This window comes from Trichosurus vulpecula, chromosome 1 (genome assembly GCF_011100635.1).
Source record: "Trichosurus vulpecula isolate mTriVul1 chromosome 1, mTriVul1.pri, whole genome shotgun sequence".
Classification (NCBI taxonomy): Eukaryota; Metazoa; Chordata; class Mammalia; order Diprotodontia; family Phalangeridae; genus Trichosurus; species Trichosurus vulpecula.
In genome coordinates this window covers 102,555,526-102,576,645 of record NC_050573.1, presented here as the reverse complement: position 1 = coordinate 102,576,645, position 21,120 = coordinate 102,555,526, and the positions used below count along the sequence as shown (strand labels likewise).

The 21,120-nt window shown below is 42.2% G+C and overlaps 1 protein-coding gene across 1 annotated transcript in view; it reads left to right on the top strand.

Moving 5' to 3' along the window:
* Positions 1–21,120, top strand: part of TG (thyroglobulin) — a 385,510-nt gene that overhangs the window by 339,079 nt on the left and 25,311 nt on the right. The window contains 1 exon segment of the mRNA XM_036741632.1: positions 14,847–15,028. Within this exon segment, the coding sequence (XP_036597527.1) occupies positions 14,847–15,028 (182 nt within the window).

Genomic DNA, 21,120 nt, shown 5'->3' with positions numbered 1-21,120 from the left:
ACATATATGTATGTATTTCTAGGTATATATACATATATGTGTTTGTATATATATATATATATATATATATATACATATGTATGTATATGTTGTATACGTGTGTGTGCATAAACATGATGTCCTTCCTCATAGAATCTATGCTCCTTAAGACTAAAGAATGATTTGCTCCTGCAAGCCCAGTCCTGAGGCTTTTACAGTCCCCATATTTAAGTAACCTTCCAAGAGTCACATTGGATGAAGTGTTGGGTCAAAAAGTCTTGAGTTTAGATCTCATCTCAGACACTAACTAATTGTGTGACCCAGGGCAAGTCACTTCACTCTCTGTGCCTCTGTTTCCTCATTTGGAAAATTGGAATCATAAAAATAGCGCCTATCTCCCCATGTTGTTATGAGGATCAAATAAGAGGATATTTGTAAAACACTTGTGCTACCTATTATCATTACTATTATGCTTGGTTAGTTGGTTGGTTCATTAAGATGTTCATGCAGTATTTCCTGTCCTTCCTCCTCTTCATCCTCCTCTTCCTTTCCCTCTTCCTCCTTCATAGACCGAAGTCCTGGCTATCATCATCCCAAACAGGCCACAGGCACAGCCGGACCCAGCCCAGAACCAGAGGTTCACCATCTTCTAGCTTTGTCCAGGGCTCTAGTCCAACAAGTTCTTCCTGTATGTGTCCCCTCCCCTCTTTTGCTGTCAATTCAGTTCAGACTGTGTCCCACCAGGCTCCTCCTCAGACACCAGCCACTATTTGCATGGCCAGTAGACCATGTTTCTCCTAATATGCCAATGGCGAGATTAATGTTTATCAATTTTCTTCTGTCCATGATCATAGGCTATTAGGACTCACAGCTGGAAGTGATCTTAGTGAACACTGACTACAAACCCTTCATTTTACAGATAAAGAAACTGAGGCTGAGAGACGGAAAGTGGATTGTCCACAGTTACACAGCAGGGTGGTACAGTAGACAGAGTCCTAAATTTGGATTCAGAGGACCTGGGTTCAAATCTTGCATCTGAGATTTACTGTGTATGTGATCCCAGGACAGTCACGTTATTTAAATTCCCTGAACCTACAGGTCCCTAAATGAGGAGGTTAGATTAGATGATATTTGCAGTCCTTCCCAGTTCTCTAAATCTATATAACTCTATAGTTGCAGATCTGAGTTTTGAACTCAGAACCATTGACTTCAAATCTAGGTCTCTTTCCACTCATCATGACTATTCTTCAACACACAAACATACTCCAGCCCTCCGCCTTGTTTTTGCTGCCATGTTTTCTACCAAGGGGATTTATCTCTCTGGGGTGCTCTTGCTGTTCAGTTTCAGTCCTGTCCAACTCTTTGTGATACCATTTGGGGTTTTCTTGGCAAAGAAACTGGAGTGGTTTGCCATTTCCTTCTCCAGCATCTTACAGATGAGGAAACTGAGGCAAAGAGCACTGACTCACCTAGGGTCATGCAGTTAGTGTCTGAGGTCAGATTTGAACTCATGAAGATGAGTCTTACTGGCACTCTATCCACTGGCACAATGAGCCACCTAGGTGCTCACTGAGGTGCTACATCAACTTAAAAGCAAATATACATCTGGATACATACTGTCAAAGCCTTAGCTGAGAATTTGTCGCTAGGACTTGGGCCACTATTATACATCAAGTCCTGGAATCCTCGAAGGCTCATGCTCAGGGAGATCATTCAGTCCAAGCCCCATATCCTAAAGTGGGGGAGTCAATGTTGCTTCTTTTAGCCCATCTCATTGGATCATAGAAAGTAAACAGGGAATTGAGAGAACAGAATTCTAGTCTGATCGTGCTACTATCTCGTTGTGGGAGCTCAGGCAAGCCACTTTATTCTCATCTGTAAAATGGGGGGGGGGTCCAACTTGATAACCCCAAAGTCCATTTCAGTTCTCACATTGTGTGATTTCTAAGTGGCTTACTCAAGGTCATACACCTACTCTTTCCTTTTTCTCAAAAAAAAAAAATCTTCCAGTTTCAAGAGATTGCCCTTAGTTTGAGCATCCCTCTAATTTGATGCACATGTGGAGGTAGATCTGGCCTTCCTCCCCCACCCCTCATCTACTGGATACAGAAGTAAGATAGAGAAAAACAGAATAAGACACTCACCAAGGAAAGGTTATTCTCAGGCAGCCAGGAAGACTGTGATATCGCCAATGGGTGACTGGAGATCACGTTGGTGAGGGAGCCTTTGCCCACAGGTCCCAGACAGCCACCTGGGCTGTCGCCTCAAGGAAAGAAAGCAATGGAGCAGATGTTCTTGGCTTAGAGCAGGGAGACTTTCAGGTCTTCGGGATTGGAGAAGCCCAAGTAGATTTTACTTAATCCATACTGGAGCCAAACAATCTTCCCCTGCTGTGATGCATTATTCGAAGAAAGGCAAATCAGTGAAGGGACAATTACAGAGATGCTGTGGCCATCCTAAGACCAATTTCTGAACCAAAGTCCAGTCCCGTCCTTTGCCTTCCCCTCTGCCTTCCTCTATTCCCTACCAACTTCATTCTTCTGCCAACTTTGAGAAGGTGCCACCCATGCCTTTAGCTTAGAACTAGAACCTAGAACCCAAACTCCTGGTACCCAAATTCTAGCCACCTTGCCCTGTTCAAAGAGGGAGAAGTGTGGTGAGGCCCACAATGATTCCACTTTTGCATAAACAGACAGAAACCATCAGAGTGCATGCCTGCACTGAGCAGCTTTCCACCAGACCGGGGATGAGGAGAGGGAGGGGGTGCTTAAAGCCTGTGTGAAGACCCACAGGCCAGTGAGCATCACTTCACACGGAGCTGGTGCCTAATGAATCCTGGCGACACAGAGAAAAGTTAATTACCTACCTGCTGAGCATCAGGGCTGCCTGATTTGCCTCGAAGGGCTCACTTTCCTTGGAGGGGTCTTTTTATCTGAAATAACAGCTTCCTATTGGAATTCTTGATCAGCTGTTGTCTGTGTGGTTGGGCTCTCTCCTCTTTCTTTCTCCTCTCTCTTTTTTTCTATCTCCTCTCTTTCTCTTCTCTCTTTTTCTCTATCTTCTCATTCTCTCTCCCTTCTTTCTCTCCTCATCTTCTCTCTGCTTCCCCCCTCCTCTTTCATTCTCTCGCTCCCCTTTCTCTATCTCTCCCTCTCTCTCTCTCTCTCTCTCTCTCTCTCTCTCTCTCTCTCTCCCTTGCTTGCCTGTGAAATTGACAGTCTGCCTACATTCATTTACATGATGGAAAGCAGCTTTCTTCCAAAAGGGAATGCGCTACCTTTTCCCTCCAAGTGCATAGATCTGAGAGAATCTGAAACAGATCCCTCTTACCCCTCCGGCTTAGCCATGGAGTGGACCTGATCCTAGCCCAGGCAAGGAGGGGTATGGGGCTGAGGAGGGAGTTCGGGGAGCAAGTTGGAGCTGCTGGGGTTTGGGAAACGGCACCTGGCATGCATACGGAGCTTTGGGGCTCTCTCTTCTTGTCGCCTCACCAGAAACAAGCTCTAGCCCCATAAAAGCCGTTGGAGAACAGCTTTTGGATGCCTGCTCTGAGGCAAGGAGAGAAAGCTTGCAAAGTTAGCATAGCATGAAGGCAATTCTTGGAAGCAAATGCAAGCAAAGTGAAGGGATGCCTCTGACTCGTACCTGGTGCCCAATAGGTCCCGAGCTGCTCCACCAACAGCATCCTCTGTCAGGGGTGTTGCCATGATGGGGTCTGTGGAGGGGGAGCAGGTATATTTAATGTAAGAACAGCCTTACCTGCCAGATATCTCCAGGGTGGGCTGGCACCTTACCATTTTGACAGGTGGCCATCCCTTCTTGAAGAAACCCAGGAGAGAAAATTATCATCTGGTCCCCAGGACCCAGAGATAGGTCCAGGACTCCTAGGGCTACCTCAGGGATTTGGGTGAGGATTTGGGCACATCCAGGAGAAGGGGAAAGAGACTGACACAAAGGTATACTCCTCACCTCTGCCTCCCAAGCCGATTTGGGGATCTTCAGTATACCAAAATTATGAGAGGGGGTGGTATTGTATACACTTACAGAGCTATTACAAGATTCCAAAGTTTTGGAGCAGGGACACTAATCTCTAAGATTCTCAGTTTGCTTATCTGTAAAATGGGGGAAATGATACCAGACACTCTACCTCTCCTCCTCACAAGTTCTTAATAGGTTAGGTGGGCTTTGCTTTATAAGCTCCCTTCTTTTCTATTATCATCAGTTTTCATCTACACATATCAATCCTGAAAGACAGTCAGCGAGGACTCAAATGTTTCCTGTGTATAAGACCCTGTGCTAAGTGTCATGGGGGGAGAGACAGTCAGGTGGAATACAAAGATGTGCAAGATAAAGTCCTTGCCTTCAAGAAAATGACAGTCTAGTAGGAGGAAATGAGACATTTGCCCGCAGAAAAGTAACTAGCTGTACAAAATAGTAAAGGCTCATCGAGTGACACTTTCCAGAGCATCTAGTGACACTTTCCAGCACATCTAGTGACACTTTCCAGCTCACCTAGTGACACTTTCCAGCTCACTCACTACATTTTCCAGCTCACCCAGTGATATTTTTCGTAGAGCATAAATTCTCAGAATTGGGAAAGACCTCAAAAAGCATCTGTTCCAATTCATACCTGAACAAAAATGTGCTATGCAACATAGAGAGCAGGTGGCCTCTGCTTGCAGTGAGAGGACCCCCTCTAATCCCTAAGGCAGTCCATTGCACTTTTGGATAATTGTGATAGTTAGGAAGTTTCTGGTTTTTTTATGTTTGTTATATCTTTTGTCTCTCATTTTGCCTTCTGAGGCCAAACAGAATGAGCCTGTCTCATGATTAAGTATTAAGTATTGAAGATGTGCAGAGAAGAGAGACACCAATGTGGACCAGGGTGTACAGAAGGTCTCAAGGAAGAAGTCACATTTTAAAATCACTTTAAAGAGTGAACAAAGGTGTGGATGCAGTATGTGGATGCAGTGAAGCCTAAGGTATTGCTGGGGGTGTTGGAGGAGGTGTCTACTAAGGAAGTCATTCTGACTAGAGTAGAATATCCCTTCGTGGTAGTATAGAGGGAGGTAAGATTGGAAAGGTAGGCTGGAGACAGATTACAAAGGGCCTTGAGTGCCCAGCTAATGAGTTTGAACATTACCTAGTACAGTGCCAAAGTTTATCCAGGTCACCTCCTGCTGAAGGTGACACCTTTGCTCTGTACTTCCCCAAGAATGAAATAAATACCAGGTTAGAAGGGGCCTTCACAAGCCCTTGAGTCCATGCCCCTCCCCCTTTCCTCGAGCAGATCTGGGTTACCCTGTTTTTATAGATCTCTAGGGGAGGAGATTCCTAGTGGCTCTTGGCAGGCAGTTCCAGCTTTGATACCCTCTCAGATCCTTCATTATGTCTAACCAGGCCCTTTCAGTGTTGTTTAAATAAGCATAATAACAATAGCTGACATGTATATAGGACTTTAAGGCTTGCAGATACTTTACACACATTAACTCCTTTGATTTGATCTAAAGCCTATTTCCTCTCTTCTGCCATCTGTGGAGGTGGAGAACAGCCAGTCAGCACCCCCCTCCAGCTCACACTGGAAGATAACAACAAATCAGCCCGTGGCTTTTGCTTCTCTAGACCAAAAGGTCCTGACACCATTATGTTTTCAATTCTATTTAATCAATATTTAGTCAGCACTTGCTGTGTGCCCAGACCTGTGTTAGAAGACCTGTTTTCCAACCTTGTTGCCCATCTTTTTGCTCATTAGTCCTTCTCTGCCTCGCTTAATATATGGGGACATAAAGATGATAGATTACTCAGAAATGGGCCTCCCCTATGGCATAAATTGGCTTTGTCTTTAATTTGGGGAGCGGGGCTTGTTGTCATGAGTCTTCTTTCACAAAAGTTCCTATGTTGCTTTGATGTATTGTGGAAGTTCTCAGTGACTATGTCAATGGAACATAGCTTCTAATATGTCATTCCAAACCAGGACTTTTAATATGGGCCCAGAAATGGGCTGCAGTCTGAGAACCAACTTAGCTAAGCATGAAGTGGCTCATATCCAGAAAGTCATCTGCCAAGGTAACTTTTTTGGGCCATAGAAATTTGCAAAGATTGTCTCCTAACGTATGAATTGCTACTAGCCTGAAACATGGAGGACTTTTCTTTCACATTTACTGAGCAACTTATATGTATGAGCTATGTACATGAGCCTCTGCATGTATGTATACTTTACGTTCCTAGTCAACCCTTAATTGTAGGCAGAATAGGAGACCACCCATACACCATGATTTGAAGGGTGCCAATAAGTCTCCTTCAACACCTGAATCTCTCTCCTATTGACCCTGACAGAGTACATAAGATTCCACCATTAGAGAGTCATTCCTTTGGGTTAAAATCTTGCTTCTCTTGGAATCCAAATACTCATTATCATTCAGTAACACTTCATGATAGATTAGTTTACTAGACATGTAGCTACCACCATTGGAGGGTAAAAAGCAGGATTCTGAGAGTATAGAACATAGGGAAGAATGGAATTCCCAGTGGAACATTGGGAAAAGAGAGAGGGATAGGTGTGTTATGTAGGACACTGCTTAGAAAAGACTTTCATATATTATCTCATCTGATCCTCACAACATCCCTGTGAGACTGGCAGGGAAGATATCTAAGTTGTATTTTACAGATGAAGAAACTAAGGTTCAGAGTGTCGATATGACTTGCCCAGGATCCCTCAGCTCATAAATGGTAGAACCACACTCCTCTGACTCTCCATGCATAGCAATGCGCTCAGCTTCTTATTTATGTCTCTTCTAGTGCCTTTGCATCTCATTAATGCTTTCCATTTCCCAGTAATGTAACCCTTTAAGATCTTGGCTCATCAGACTGTCAGGTACTTGAAGTCTTTGTTCCTGACACCCATTGTTAGAAGATCCTAACCTCTTGCCTACCCCATTTCACTAACAAAAGTAAAATTTACTCATTTCCTCATGGAGTAAGGGAAGTATTGGCAACATGGTCCTGTAGATTCAGATGGGAGCAACTTTCCCCTCACCTCACTCCCACTTTCTTCACTTAATCCAAATTTCTGCTTGGCTAGGGCAGAAAATTTTTCCACTGTTGGTTACTGACAGCCCGTCTGGATGGATACTGCCAACTCAGGGTATCCACCAGCCCTCTGAGTGTACAACATGGTTTCTTGGAAAGACTTGGGATTGGGGACCCAGGGTAGTACCCCATCTGCCACTGGGACATGAGGGAAAAAATCATGTTAGTTCTCTTGGCCTCAGTTTCCTCATTTGTAAAGTGAGGATAGTGATAATATTCCCTTCTCTGCATCCTCTTATGGGACTATTGCCAGGATCAAATGCTATTCTAGCTGTTGAAATATTTTATAAACAAGAAAGCATTTTTAGGTAAGGGTCTCTGCAGACAGACCATAAGGCTAGTACACCCTACAGGGGTGTCATTACCAACATGCTAAGTCTTCCCATTATGAGCCTTTTCCTCGAGAGATCACAAACCCTTTAGCAAGCCCCTGCTCCAAGGCTGGCAACCTCCACGCAATGTCACAGGGGCTAGGAGAGTTGAGGTGGAGGAAGGTTTTCCCTTGTCTTTATCCTTCTGCCTCCAATTTGAAAGGTCTGCTAGATAAGGGAAATAATAGCTAGCATTTTTATAGTGTTTTAAGGTTTGCAAAGCATCTGATCCTCACAACTCTGGGGGGTAGGGGCTAATATCATCCCCATTTTACAGACTGAAAACTGTTAAGTGACTTGCTAAGGTCACACGGCTAGTAAATGTTCAAAGCCACATTCAAACTCAGGTCTTCCTGGCTTCAAGTCCAACACTATCCATTTTGTCAATCTAGCCTGATAATCAGGAAGAACCAAGTCCTACTTGCAGATGTGCCAATAATAAGAATTAGAATGAGACCATCAGGAATAATATCATCTAGCATTTATATGGAGCTTTAAGGTTTGCAAATTGCTTTACATGTGTTATCTCATCTGATACTAGCAAGCTGTGTGACCTTGGACATGTTGCTGCCCCTCTTTGAACCTCAGTTTCTTCTTCTGTCAAATGAAAGAATTGGTCTAGAACACCTCCAAGGTCCCTTTCAGCTTATTGTGTTGCTAATTAATGGCTCAGTCCCTCTTGGTGGGGGTGAACAATCCATCCCAATGAATTCATACCCGGAAAGCTTGTCAAAGGGAACATTATTGTTCTCAAAATTAATTAAAGATAAAATCACTGGTAGAGCAAAGAGCTTTCTAATCAAGCCCCTCAAACAAAGCCCAGAGCAGTTTTGCTCTGGTCCAGAGTTAGCAGGAGCCGCTTTTCTCCTTGGGGGTCTGACTGATGCTATTCCTTGAGGTCCCATTATCTGTGAGGCTGCTGATTGGCAGACATCTGTTTGCCGCTTGGCATTTTCTTGATGTTTCCCAATGATTTTGATTTCTCTTTGGGTCCTATTAATAGCAGGACTTAAACATTCGCACGCTCACACAGAGGATGTGCCAGTATCTTAATGATCCTTTTATAAACCACAGTCTAAAACAAAACTCCTGCCTAATGCAGATATTCCTCATGATTACAGCTTGCAAAAGTCATAGCATGGAGTCACGTGGGAATCCTGAGGAAGGGCCCGCTGACTGTCTAATTAAGCCAGCAATGGCATCTGTGTCCCTTCTTGCTGCCAGGCATCCGTCAGTCAGGCTAGCTGGATTTCTCTTGCTACTGAATCTGTGCCACCCCCAAATTTTCCCATATGCCCCTCTGTTACAACAGGCTGGGGTTAGCTCCTTCCCAACTCTTTGCTTGTGGAGTAAATGCCCAGCTTCATAGAAACCCACTCCTAGAGTGAGCCTTAGCTGCTAGGGATCTCTAAGCAGGGCTCTGGGGAGGTCATTCTTTGGGAGAATCATTATAATAATAATAAAACTTAGACTTCAGTGCTTTGAGACAGCATGGTACAATGGGAAAGATTACTGGGTTTGGAGTCACTGCTTGACCCAGGGAAAGTCACTTCGTGTCTCTGGATTTCTAAAAATGAAGGAGTTGAACAAGGTGACTCGTAGGAGCCTTCCAGCTCTAAATTTATGCTTCCGTGATTTTGCTCATTTAGATATGCCCTACGACAAACCCAAATGCCATTTCCTCCACACCATTCTAGACAATTTTGTGAGTTTCTGTGGCCCTAAATAAATAAATAAATAGATACATGAATAAATAGATAAATGAATGAATAAATTAATAAATAGATAAATGAATGAATGAATGAATGAATGAATGAATGAGTAAAGATCCATCATGTGGTAGTTACCCTTCTGGTAATGAGCCTCACCGACCTTAGCTAGGTTGGTCCTCAGATGGCAGATGAGTCTCCTACCAGGCTTGTTCCAGTCTCTCCAGCATTAGAGAACCTGCCAAGGTTTATGTTCTACTAGCATAACCTTCCAGAATACAAGGTCACCTCAACATCACAATAATGCAACAAAATAAGATTTTAGTGGAGACAAAAAAAATTACATTCTTTTCAGTTCTACAAGTATTTTTAAGTGCCTATTATATGCCAGACACTGTGTATTTATTGTGTTTACTAAGAAATCCATCATATATAGAATCTCAGAGGTAGAAGGTTCCTTCAAAGTAATTGAGTCCAAGCCCTTCCTGCTATCTGATCCAGGAATGTCCTCTCCAACAGCTCTCACAAATGGTTATTTATCTTCATGGGACTTTCACTCTTTGTTTTGTATCTGCAGTGCCTGACAAATAGTAGGCACTCAATAAATGCCTATTGATTAATTCATTGGCAAATATCTCATTAATCGCTAAGGCAGCTCATTCCACTTTGAGTCAGGTCTAATTGTGAGGAACTTCTATATGTTGAGCCAAAAATTGTCTGACTTCCTGTAACTTCTACCCTTTGGCCTGACTTCTGCCCTTTGAATTGAACTAAACTGAAAGCAAAAAAAAAAAAAAAAAGAAGGAAATAGGTACGGTCTTTGCCAATGGGATTGCTGGTGCATGAATAGCATTTTATGCCATCTTTATATCTCCCCAAGCTTTAGTTTTGCATTTGCAACCTTTAAGAGGTACCATGTTTTTTTTTTATAGTGTGTAAAGCTCTCTGAAGGCAAAAATCATGGTTTATTTCATCTGCACAGCTGTCTATACATTAAATACATTTATTGAATTTAAGAGAAGACTTAAAGGTACATGAGAGCTGTCTTCAGGTACAGGAAGTCATGTCATGAAGAATTAAACTTATTCGGCTTGGCCCCAGAGGGTAGAACAAGAAACAGTGGGTGAACATTACAAGAAGGAAAATGTAGGTGCAATACGTGGGGAAGTGGTTAAGCAATCACATGATTAAATCTTTAGATTCGGAAGGGATCTTAGAAGTCAGATAGGTGGTATAGTGAACAGAATGTTGGACCTGGAGTCAGGAAGTACTGAGTTCAATGTGGCCTCAGATACTTCCTAGTTATGTGACCTAGACAAGTCGCTTAACAAGCCCTAGTTTCTTCATCTGTAAAAAGGGGAGAGTAATAGCATCTACCTTCCAGAATTATTATGAGGATAAAATGAGATAATATCTATAAAGCATTTTGCAAACATTAAAACACTTTTATATATGGTTATTATTATTATTATTATTATCATCAACTAGTCCAACCTGCCCCCTCCCATGAAGAATGTAAGGCCCAGAGAGTTTAAATTACTTGTCCAAGGTCACACAAATAGGAAGAATTTAAAACCACATACTTTGACTCCACCTATTTTTCCATATCACTAAGGACCCCTTCTCAGAAAAATGTTTATAATTGCATGAAATAAAATACATGGGAAGGCAAAGAAAAGTAATCATATTGCAATTAAAATGTTATCTTTTTCTCCCATCTAAGTCCCTGGGCTTTGGGACTCTAAACCACAGTATAAATATCAGATGGCTGTGGTGTTATTTTGTTCTGATATAATCTTTCTTTCAAGGAAGCACAAAGTGAGGCTTTTTGGCATGTATGTAGATGACCTACATTAGACATAGATGCACAATTTTAGGTGCATAGATGTGCGTGATTCCATGGAAGAGCACAGGATGAGTCTGAAAAGACCAAGCACTAGCTGAAAAGCTTAGGTCCCATGTAGGCCAGTGTGAATCATGGGAGCATGGACTTTGGCGCACATCCAGAGCATCCCTGTTCTTCAGATGAGCTCTCTTGGCAAGCTGGGATAAGAAGCTCAGATGTGAATTTTCCTGCTGAGATTCTCCTGACAGATTGGGGTCAAGAACTGATTTCCTCCTTTGGCTAGAGCAAGGGAGGCAGTAACAGGTGTTGGCCAGACCTGAGATCAGATGGTTTCCTTGGCTCCATCACAGGCTAGCAGATAGGCAGGGAGGGCCCAGTACAAATCACATCTCCTCAATGAAGCCTTCTCCAATCAAAGGGACAAAATGCTGCCTAAATTCAGAGTTACAACAAGATTTAAGGTGGCTAGGCTCTATCTTAGACACGCATATGGAGAGGTAGTATTTCATCACCATGTCTTGAATTCTTCTTTTCACCCATAACTCCTTCAGGTTTAAGGAAGAAGATGGATTCTGGGAGAGGACAAGAGGGCTAGCAAATGTTGGGAAAGGGGAGAGGGGGAGAGTTGCTGCCCTTCCCAACATGACTGTGCCTATGGTCAAACTATCTTTTCCAGGGCCCATCTCTACAGTTGCCACTCCCCACCTTCTGCCTCTTTCACCAAAATGAATTTGGTTCAGATACTGGGGCTTCTTATTAGGGCTCTGGCTAAATGCACCTAAACACTTAGTGGTAAAGTCAAGGTTATGACCTGTGTCTCACCTTCTTGATACCATGTCAAGATAAATTTTAAGGCCCTGAAGCCCTTATGGGAACTTCCAGGACCTCCTGGGAGTAGGAGCTGGGGGTGATGATCTGGATCACCTAGGTACTGTTCATTTTGTTTTAAAATTGTTCTGCCATATTCGAAGTATAATTTTAAAATTCATAAAGAGGGAAAGGTATTACAATTTTTGCCCAGGCTCCAGATGTGGCACCTTATAAAGTCAGTTGTATTTAGTGACAGCAAACATCTCTGGGAATTATGAGCTCCTTAGGTCTAACCTGCTCCATTTCCCTTGTCATAATCCTAGAGTCTTGGGGAACTGTCACACAGAAATTAAGAAAGATACGCAAGAGATGAGGAATCATGGTGGGCAAGAGGCTGGAGAGATGGCCTCAGAGTCAGTAAGACTGGGTTTCAAGTCCTGTCTCTGAGAGAAGCTGGCTGGGTGACCCTGGGCAAATCATTTAACCTCTCAGAGCCCTAAGTAATTTTGTATAAGTTGTGAAGACCTTCCTTAACTGAACTGGTAGATGGAGTTCTTCACCAATGACTCTACACCAATGAAAATACAGGGCTGGTCGAGAGAGAGAGAAAGAGAGAGAGAGAGAGAGAGAGAGAGAGAGGTTGTTGTCCTTCTTTCTCAAAGAGGACCAAAATGACATCACTATGTTGGGGTCAAGGTATTAATGTGTCCGACGATGGTTGATCAGACCGATTCGAGCTCAGAAGGCTGTACCGCAGGTCAGACACAAATAGTCCATATGAACATTTGGAGTGGAGATGTCTCTAAATTTGAACATCTCAAATTTCGTTTGATCTACTGCAATTTTGATTTGCTCATAGATAGACCACCACACCTTCTCTAATGTGGGCATGCCATGCTGGGTGGTCCTGTGCCAGTCTCCATGTCTCACAATCAGTTCCAAAGTTCTCCAGAAAGACCTTAAGAGTGTCCTTGTAGAGAAAAGTAGATGCAAGAGGCAAACAAAATCAAGAATATTTTCCTAATAAATAAGCATTTTATTAAGGGCTAGGCACTGGACTAAGCCATGGAGGACACAAAGAAAACAGCAAAAACAGTCCCTGCCCTCAAGGAATTTATATTCTAATGGGAGAGACATAATGTGTATAGATAGCTACTTACATGATGCATAGAGAATAGATGGAGAGTAACCTGAGAGGGGATGACCTAAGCAGCTGACAGTTTTGTTTTCACTTGTCTTATCTAAAATCCTGAAATGTTAAACTCACGGGCTGGTAATTCCTCCTCTGTATAAGGAGAGATTTATTTCTTTGTTGACTTGTTCCTGGCACCAGCTTGGGAATTAGTGTGTCAATTCCATCTCAAAGAGTATTTTCAGTACAGACCTTTGATTGTTTGGGATGAAGACACATCTTCCGTTGGCAAGCTGGTCCTCTATGCATGGGACTCAGCCTTCTGAAAGTATGCTTAGGATCATAGACCAATTGAACATTAGAAGGACTTTGGAGCTGAATCCACTCCCCTCATTTTAAGGATAAGAAACTAAGGCTTTCTCCCAAGAAACCTTGGGAATTGCCCAAAGTCATATTGCTAACTAGCAGCACAGATTTGATTGAGGTAGCTAGGTGGCACAGTGGATAGGGCGCTAGGCCTGGAATTAAGAAGACCCAAGTTCAAATTTGGCTTCAGACGCTTACTACCTGTGTGATTCTGGGAAAGTCATTTAACCTCTGCCTTCCTCAGGTTCCCCAACTGTAAAAATAGAGTTAATAATACCATCTACTTCCCAGGGTTGTTGTAAGAACCAAATGAGATAATAATTTGTAAAGCACTTATCCAATGCCTGGCACAGAACAAATATTTAATAAATGCTTGTTTCCCTCCTCCCTTCCTTTACTCGGTGGTTAGTTCAGTCCTTGTTTCCACTCTATCATGTCCCTGATGATTAATGACAGCACCTAAAGTGGTTAGCCAGGTTGATCCTCCCATGACATCTTCAGGTTATGCATGTGTGCCATCCCCTTGGAGCATACGAGTTTTGTTAGATTCATTTTATTTAGATGCATCTCTATTCATACATATCTACATGTACATCCTGGATGTAGGTGTATATCTATCTATCTGCATACTTATGTATTATATTACATGATAATAGCAAGCATTAGCTAGGTGTCCCAGCGGAAAGAGCGCTGAACTGGAGTCAGGAAGACTCCTCTTCCTGAGTTCAAATCTAGCCTCAGACACTCACTAGCTGTGTGACCCTGGGCAAAACGCTTAACCCTGCTTACCTTGGTTTCCTCACCTGTAAAATGAGCCGGAGAAGGAAATGGCAAACCACTCTGGCATTTTTGCCAGGAAAGCCCCAAATGGGGTTGCAAGCAGTTGGACACAACTGAAAATGACTGAACAAAAGATTTTCAAAGTACTTCACTCATCTCATTTGATTTTCACAATGACTCAGGATGTTAGATGAGGAAACTGAGGCAGAGAGCTATTAAGTGATTTGCCCAGGGTCAGACAGCTAGTAAGTATCTGTGGCTGTATTTGAACTCAGGTCTTCCTGAACACCAGGCTCAAAGCCCTATCCTCTGGGACACCTAGCTGCCTAAGTGGACTATGTGGAAGGAAAGGGGGTATGTGGGGAACTAGACAGCATCTGAAGTCCTTCCTAGGTCTAAATCTTTGATTCAGTAATCCTATGTCCCTGCTCTGGAATTGTTCTGGCTCATTAATGAACATCTTAAAGCACAGTATCCAGAAGTGAACAGAATTCTCCATCCAGATGCCCTGTGAGATGCAGAGGGTGGTAGGACTGTCACCTCCCTATGATTCCAGTCCTCCACTCTCCTAATAAAATTACTTGAGCTAAGATTCTGTCCCATTTAAACCCTCGCTGAGGGGATTTGCAAGATTACAAAAACTAATCAGACCAGGGGCCTATAAATCTAGTCAGCTGACACAGGGTTTGGGAGCCTCTGGATTAGACTATTTCAATTCAAATATGTCATCATTTTGTCCTTTTTCAAAAAATTATTTTTTTAAGAAATTTGAAGAAAGTCAAGGTAGAACCAGTAGCAAGACAGCCTTTTACCAAGCTCTTCAGAATTCCCTGGGCGGAGAGAACTCGGACGCCAGCATCGAAGCAGCAGCGACGTGGTATTATTCCCTTGAGCATTCAACTGAAGATTATGCATCATTCTCCAGGGCACTGGAAAATGCTACCCGGTAAGAAATAGGAGGAAGTGAGTTTTTATTGATCGTGGGTTTGGTTGTGGTCATCATGAAACAGGAAGGTCCTTGGCTTTTTACTCATGTTTCAGCTTTACTTATGGTTATTCATTGTTTGGCAAATCCCCATTATATTAGAAATAGTAGTCTATTGTATAGCGGGATACAGCTGGAATGGTAAAGTCATAGAATTGTAAGCCTGGAAGGGCCCTAAGTGATCTTTTAGCCCAACCTGCATTTCACAGAAGAGATGAGAAGGACTAGAGAGTTAAATTGACTTGCTCAGGCTCACATGGTTGGTTAGAAGAGCTAGGTTAAAGGAACTGAGTTATTCAGCCTGGAGAAGAGAATTAAGGGAAGAGGGCCAGGACAAGATAGTTTAAAGTATTTGAAGGATTGTTATACAATCGATCAACAAGTATTTGTTCAGCTAGACACCTTGCTAAGTTCTGAAAATGCAGAGACAAAAATGAAACGTTGCCTGCCCCTAAGGAGCGAGCTTACATTCTAACTTTCTGTCCTTTTTGTCATCTGCATGTTTAGAAAGTGTTTGAGGTCATATTTGAACTCAAGTCTTCCTGACTCCAGGCCCAGCACTCTATCCACTGTGCCACCTAGCTGCCCCATAAATATTACTAGTTAAAATAAAAGGTGATTTCATATAATCAGAGGTATAGAGCTGGAAGGGATCTTAGACGCCATCAAATCCAACTCCTTCGTTTCACAGATGAGGAAACTGAGGCTCAGACAGGTTAAGTGACCTTCCTAAGGTAACATAGCTAGTAAGTGTCTTAGGTGAAATTTGAACCCAGGCTAGTTTGAGTGCTAGAAAACATGTACATATAGAAATAGACATATAGCATATATACATATATGTGTGTGTGTATAATATATATGTGTGTGTGTGTGTGTGTATATATATATATATATACACACACACATATATCCATAAAATAACAAACTGGACCTCTGCTTAGCATTTCCTTCAATTACTTAAAAACATTATTCAAAGAAAAGGGCCATAGGTTTTGTCAGATTACCAAAGGGGTTTGTGACATAATGAAAGGTCAATAGCCCCTGATTGAGTCCAACCTCCTAATTTTACAGAGGAGGAAACTGAGGCCCAAAGAGTTTAAGTGACTCATGCACCTTGGCACAGGTAGTCAGTAGAAGAGCCTGGATTTGCATTCAGGTCCTCTAACTTGAAATTCAACACTTTTTCCTCTATACCAGTTATCAGCAGGAGATTAAACACTGTAATCTCAATTCTCTATTGGAAGTAGGGAAGTATGTGCTGCAGTTTAGAAAGTTCCGTGATGTATAAAAAGTTCGAGAGAGATACCTTGTCACTTTATTAATCATGCTAGCATATAATTAATAAAAGAGATCAGTGGCATTCTTGAATGCCAAAGACCCCTCATGGAACCTATTCAACGTTTATGTGCCCTTGGAAGAATGGGTGTTCCTGAGGGTGGCAATTGACTCTGATGGGTTAAGAATTAATGAGAAGAATGAATATCGTAATGAGAGGTGGGTTTATTCTAATGAGGGGTGGGAGACATGACTGCTCATTCAGTCTTGGACAAAGAGACTTACCTCTTTTTCAGACTACCCCACCTAGGGCAATCTAGACAAAAGGGGGTCTACCTCTGCTCAATGGATAGCAATAGCTGGAATTCACCTTAGATTAAATTCTTTGTAAAGTTCTCTGATTGGGTGGATCAACAATTCCAAGATTTCATCTCATTATTCACCCTGTGCTTCAGAGAACTGTGATTTGACCTAATCTCCAAATGAGGAAGGGAAGAAATCCTAGATCTCCCCAATATTTGGTTATTTAATAATCATTTCTCTCAGTTTCCATCCCATATGGTCAAAAGTTAAATTTTGAAAGCATTGCTTCATTTCTTTGAAACGTTCCTACATACATAGAACTAAACCCTTATTGTCCCTATAGTTCCATTTAATTGAAACGCCACTGAATGTGTTTGTCCCTTAGGAACCATTCATGTATCTCCTCTCTCCCTGCAAGAGTAAATTCTTCTGTCTCAAGAAGATGTTCAGGGAGTGAGTACCCAAAGATTCCTTCCTCTAAGATCTCTACCCTCTCCTGCCATATCTAGATAAGAAGACTTGGGTTTCCTTTTGCCTTTTCCATCCTCTTCCCCTTCCTCTCCTCCCCCTGTTACCTTCTCTCCTACCATGACTCATCCTGTTCTCTGATCAGAATGGGAAGAATTCAGTTACGATTGATTCAACATCCAGTAACTTCTTTTCCATTTTCAGGAAGCTCATAGTTCCCCTTTTGCTCCTCTCTTCAGCCAGGTCAGGTCCAGGCTGTGATTGCTCCACTGACCAATGGAGGAAGGACTGTTTGTAAATGGTTTTGACAATCCGCTAGAGACACCCAGGGGGTGTTACAATCTTCAGTCTGAAAGTGAATCAATTAACCAATGATTGAATGGATGAACCAGAATTACCCTTGGTATAGGGAGATGACACACTTTAATTCTTGTTCAAAAGCAGTGCTCAGTCGTAAAACTTTTATTTTTTTTAAGTATTAGTTCTATTACAGGTGACACAAGTGGTTTGAGTTCTAGGCTTAGAGTTCAAATTAGCCTGAGTTTAAATTCCACCTAAGCTACTTACTAGCAATGTTACCTTAGGCAGGTCACTTAACCTATCTCAGTCTCAGTTTCCTCATCTGTAAAATGGGGGAATTGGACTTGATGGTCTTTAAGATTCCTTCCAGCTCTATACCTATGATTACATGAAATCATGTTTTGTTTTAAGTAGTAATACTTATGGGGCAGTTAGGTGGCACAGTGGATAGAGCACCAGTCCTGGAGTCAGAAAGACCTTTTGTTCAAACACGGCCTCAGACACTTACTAGCTGTGTGACCCTGGGCAAGTCACTTAATCCTGATTGCATCAGTTTTCTCATTTGTAAAATGAGCTGGAGAAGGAAATGGCAAACCATTCCAATGTCTTTGCCAAGAAAACCCCAAGCGGGGTCACAAAGAGCCAGACCTGAATGAAACAAATGAACAAAAGTAATACTCATAGCTCACAATTCTGTGATAGTTTACAATTTTACAAAGCACTTTCCCCATTATAAATCTTCAAGTTAAGTAACATGAATATTATTTTCCTCATTTTAAAATAAGCAAAATAAGGCTCAGAAGGGGGAATGACTGGCCCAGGGTAATACCACTGGCAAGGATTAGAGCTGGGATCCTTTCCCAACTCTCCTGACAACTCTAACATTCTTTCTGCCACACCACATAGCCTACTGGGAAGTGCCAAAGTTACCATCACACTGGGAGGTCTTAAAAGATCTTCTTGTAAAAGTGGTTTCATAAAGCATAGCTTCCCTTGCCTGTAAATCCCTCAAGGGCAGGGACTATTTTGCAGTTTTTTCTTTGTATCCTCTGACCCCTCCCACACTTGAGATAGTACTTTGCACATTGTAGGAGCTTAATAAATGTTCATTAGACGATATAAAGAAGCACTGACCTAAAAATCAGTCTACCCCTGGTTCTAGACTTGGAGCCCAATATCACAAAGGGTATCTACTTCCAAATTCTAGGATCTTTTTTTGTTCATGGCATGATATTATTATTTTCCATAACTGATCACAGCACATGGAGTGTCTAAGCTGGCATTATGACAGAAGAGTAAAGAGACTCATACGTACACATGCTATTGTTAGAATGGTTTACCTACTAAAACCAATATGCTACAACAAACCCTCTGGAACTGTAGTTCCAGGAGGTATCAATTTCTATAAAACAATAGGCAAGAATAAAAACTTGTTCATATCTAAGTGTTAACTTGTAGGGGGAAGACCATGAGTGTTCTATCAGAAGAGAAGTTGATCAGGGAAGGTTGGGGGATCAAGGAAGATTTCACAGAAGAAGTGCAACCAGAGCAGATCCTGGAAAGATAGATCAAATTTGGCTAGATGGAGGGAGTTGGATTGGTGCAGGCAAAAGTAAGGTTTCAGACACAAGGGAAGAGAGGACAAGAGCCATCTGATCCGGTTTTAAATACTCATCGTGGACCACATAGATGAATGATAGTAGGTATGTGGATCCCATGAGTTGAAATAGGACTCTATGGGCAAGTGATTACAACTCAAGTAGAAGATTAGGTTCTCTGGGGGGTCCCCTCATATTCCAGAAGGAATTTTACAACTGCCTTCTTCTTGTCTCCCAGAAGGTAGTATTGATTGGAATACAATCTCCATAAAATATTTTCACCTTCACATGTATCAGAATTGTTGAGGTATCAGGTACAGTATTAGAGGAATCATCTCACTCTGGTACTTCAGTCAGCAGCTCATTTTGCAGATAAGAAAACCAAGGCCCAGAGGGGTAAAACATTTTTTCCCCAAAGTCAAATTAGTAGCAGGGCTTAGATTTGAACAGAAGTCCACTAGGGACTTTTCTGTTGCACCAAAATGTGCAGTGAATAGACTGTTGGATGAGGAAGGAAGACTTGGATTCGAATCTTGATCCAGACACTTATTAGCTCAGTAACCATGGGCTCTCAATGAGTCTTAGTGTCTTCATCTGGAAAATGAGGATAACAATACCTATAGGTAATGGGATCATGTATAGCAATCAATCGTGCATTTATTAAGCACCTACCATATAAGGTCTTTGCAAATTTTAGAATATTACATATAAGATAAATATTATTGATAATTATTTTCTCAGCTCATCATAGCCCAGATTCCATTATTATTCGGAATAATCTTGATAATTGACATGACTTCCATTGTTGAGAAGCAAGAAGAATATAGAAAAGAGGCATGAGAAAAGATAATGACAGTAGAAAGAATGGTGGCTTTGGGGTCACAGGTCCCCAGTTCAAATCACACTTTCATTGCTTATTACCTAGGTGACCTGGACAATATCTGTCCTTTCTCTGTGCCTGTTTCTTCATTGGTAAAATGAAGAGGTTGGGCTACATAATTTCTAAGGTCCCCTCCAGCTTTAAATCCAACGTATGATCTTTCCATCTTGTGGGGAAATTCTACACTTATTCCAAGTATCCTTTCCATAAGAAACTGTGTTATACAGGCACACACACACACACACACACACACACACACACACACATCCACAATGGAAAATTCACCATCTGGTCTTGGGGTCTGATTTGTTCTTCCCAAGGTATAGGTAACAGCTATAGATTGGCAGGAATCCAGAATGCCTGAGGGGTGGAAATCTAACAATTCCAAATACTTGCTGTGATACTGGGAGGAGATCAGAAGTGAGAAGGCTGAACACTTTCTAAAGGAACCTCCTGCTGTAACCAGACATGTCTGTTCCTGACCCCCTCTGACTCTGTCTTACACTTTCTCATGCCTTGCTGCGTTTGCTCCTGCCACGACCCACACTTTTTGTCCACTCCTCTCTCTGTCTGTCTCACTCGTGAATGCCAAGGGAAGAAATGCCTTTTAAGGACCCCACTATAACCAAACTGTGTAAGAGCCCCCATTGGATGGGGATCTATTCATGTAGTGAATACAGCAGCACACTCCTTAAGCAACCCATCTGACACTGGCATGAATATAGTAATTGGAACGCCAAGCCACAGTGATGGATGTGGTCATTGGGTCATATGAAAAGTTCTATCGTTTCCCGTATCTCTGCACCTGTAGAAATACTATCTGTCCCGCAAGATCCTTTGCAGTTAGCCAAAAAGTGTTTTTTATGAGCTAGCTAGGCACTGTGCTAAACACCAAAGACACAAAGAAAGGCAAAGATAGCTTTCAAGGGGCTCACAATCAAATGGAGGAGAAAATATGCAAACAATAAGGAATATATGGAGTAATTTGGAGGCAACCTCAGACAGAAGGCATGAGGGGGCCTGGGAAAGGCCTCTTGAAGAGCACAGGAATTGATTGAGACCTGAAGGAAGTCAGGGAAGCCAGCAGGCAGAGATGAGGAAGGGGAGCATTCCAAGCTTAGGAGACAGTGAGTGAAAATTCATGGAGGTGGTGTATCAGTAATTAAGGTGGGACTTTTTTTTTTACTGTTTTCTCTTTTGGAACACTTATTTAATCAAGAACCCTTGAT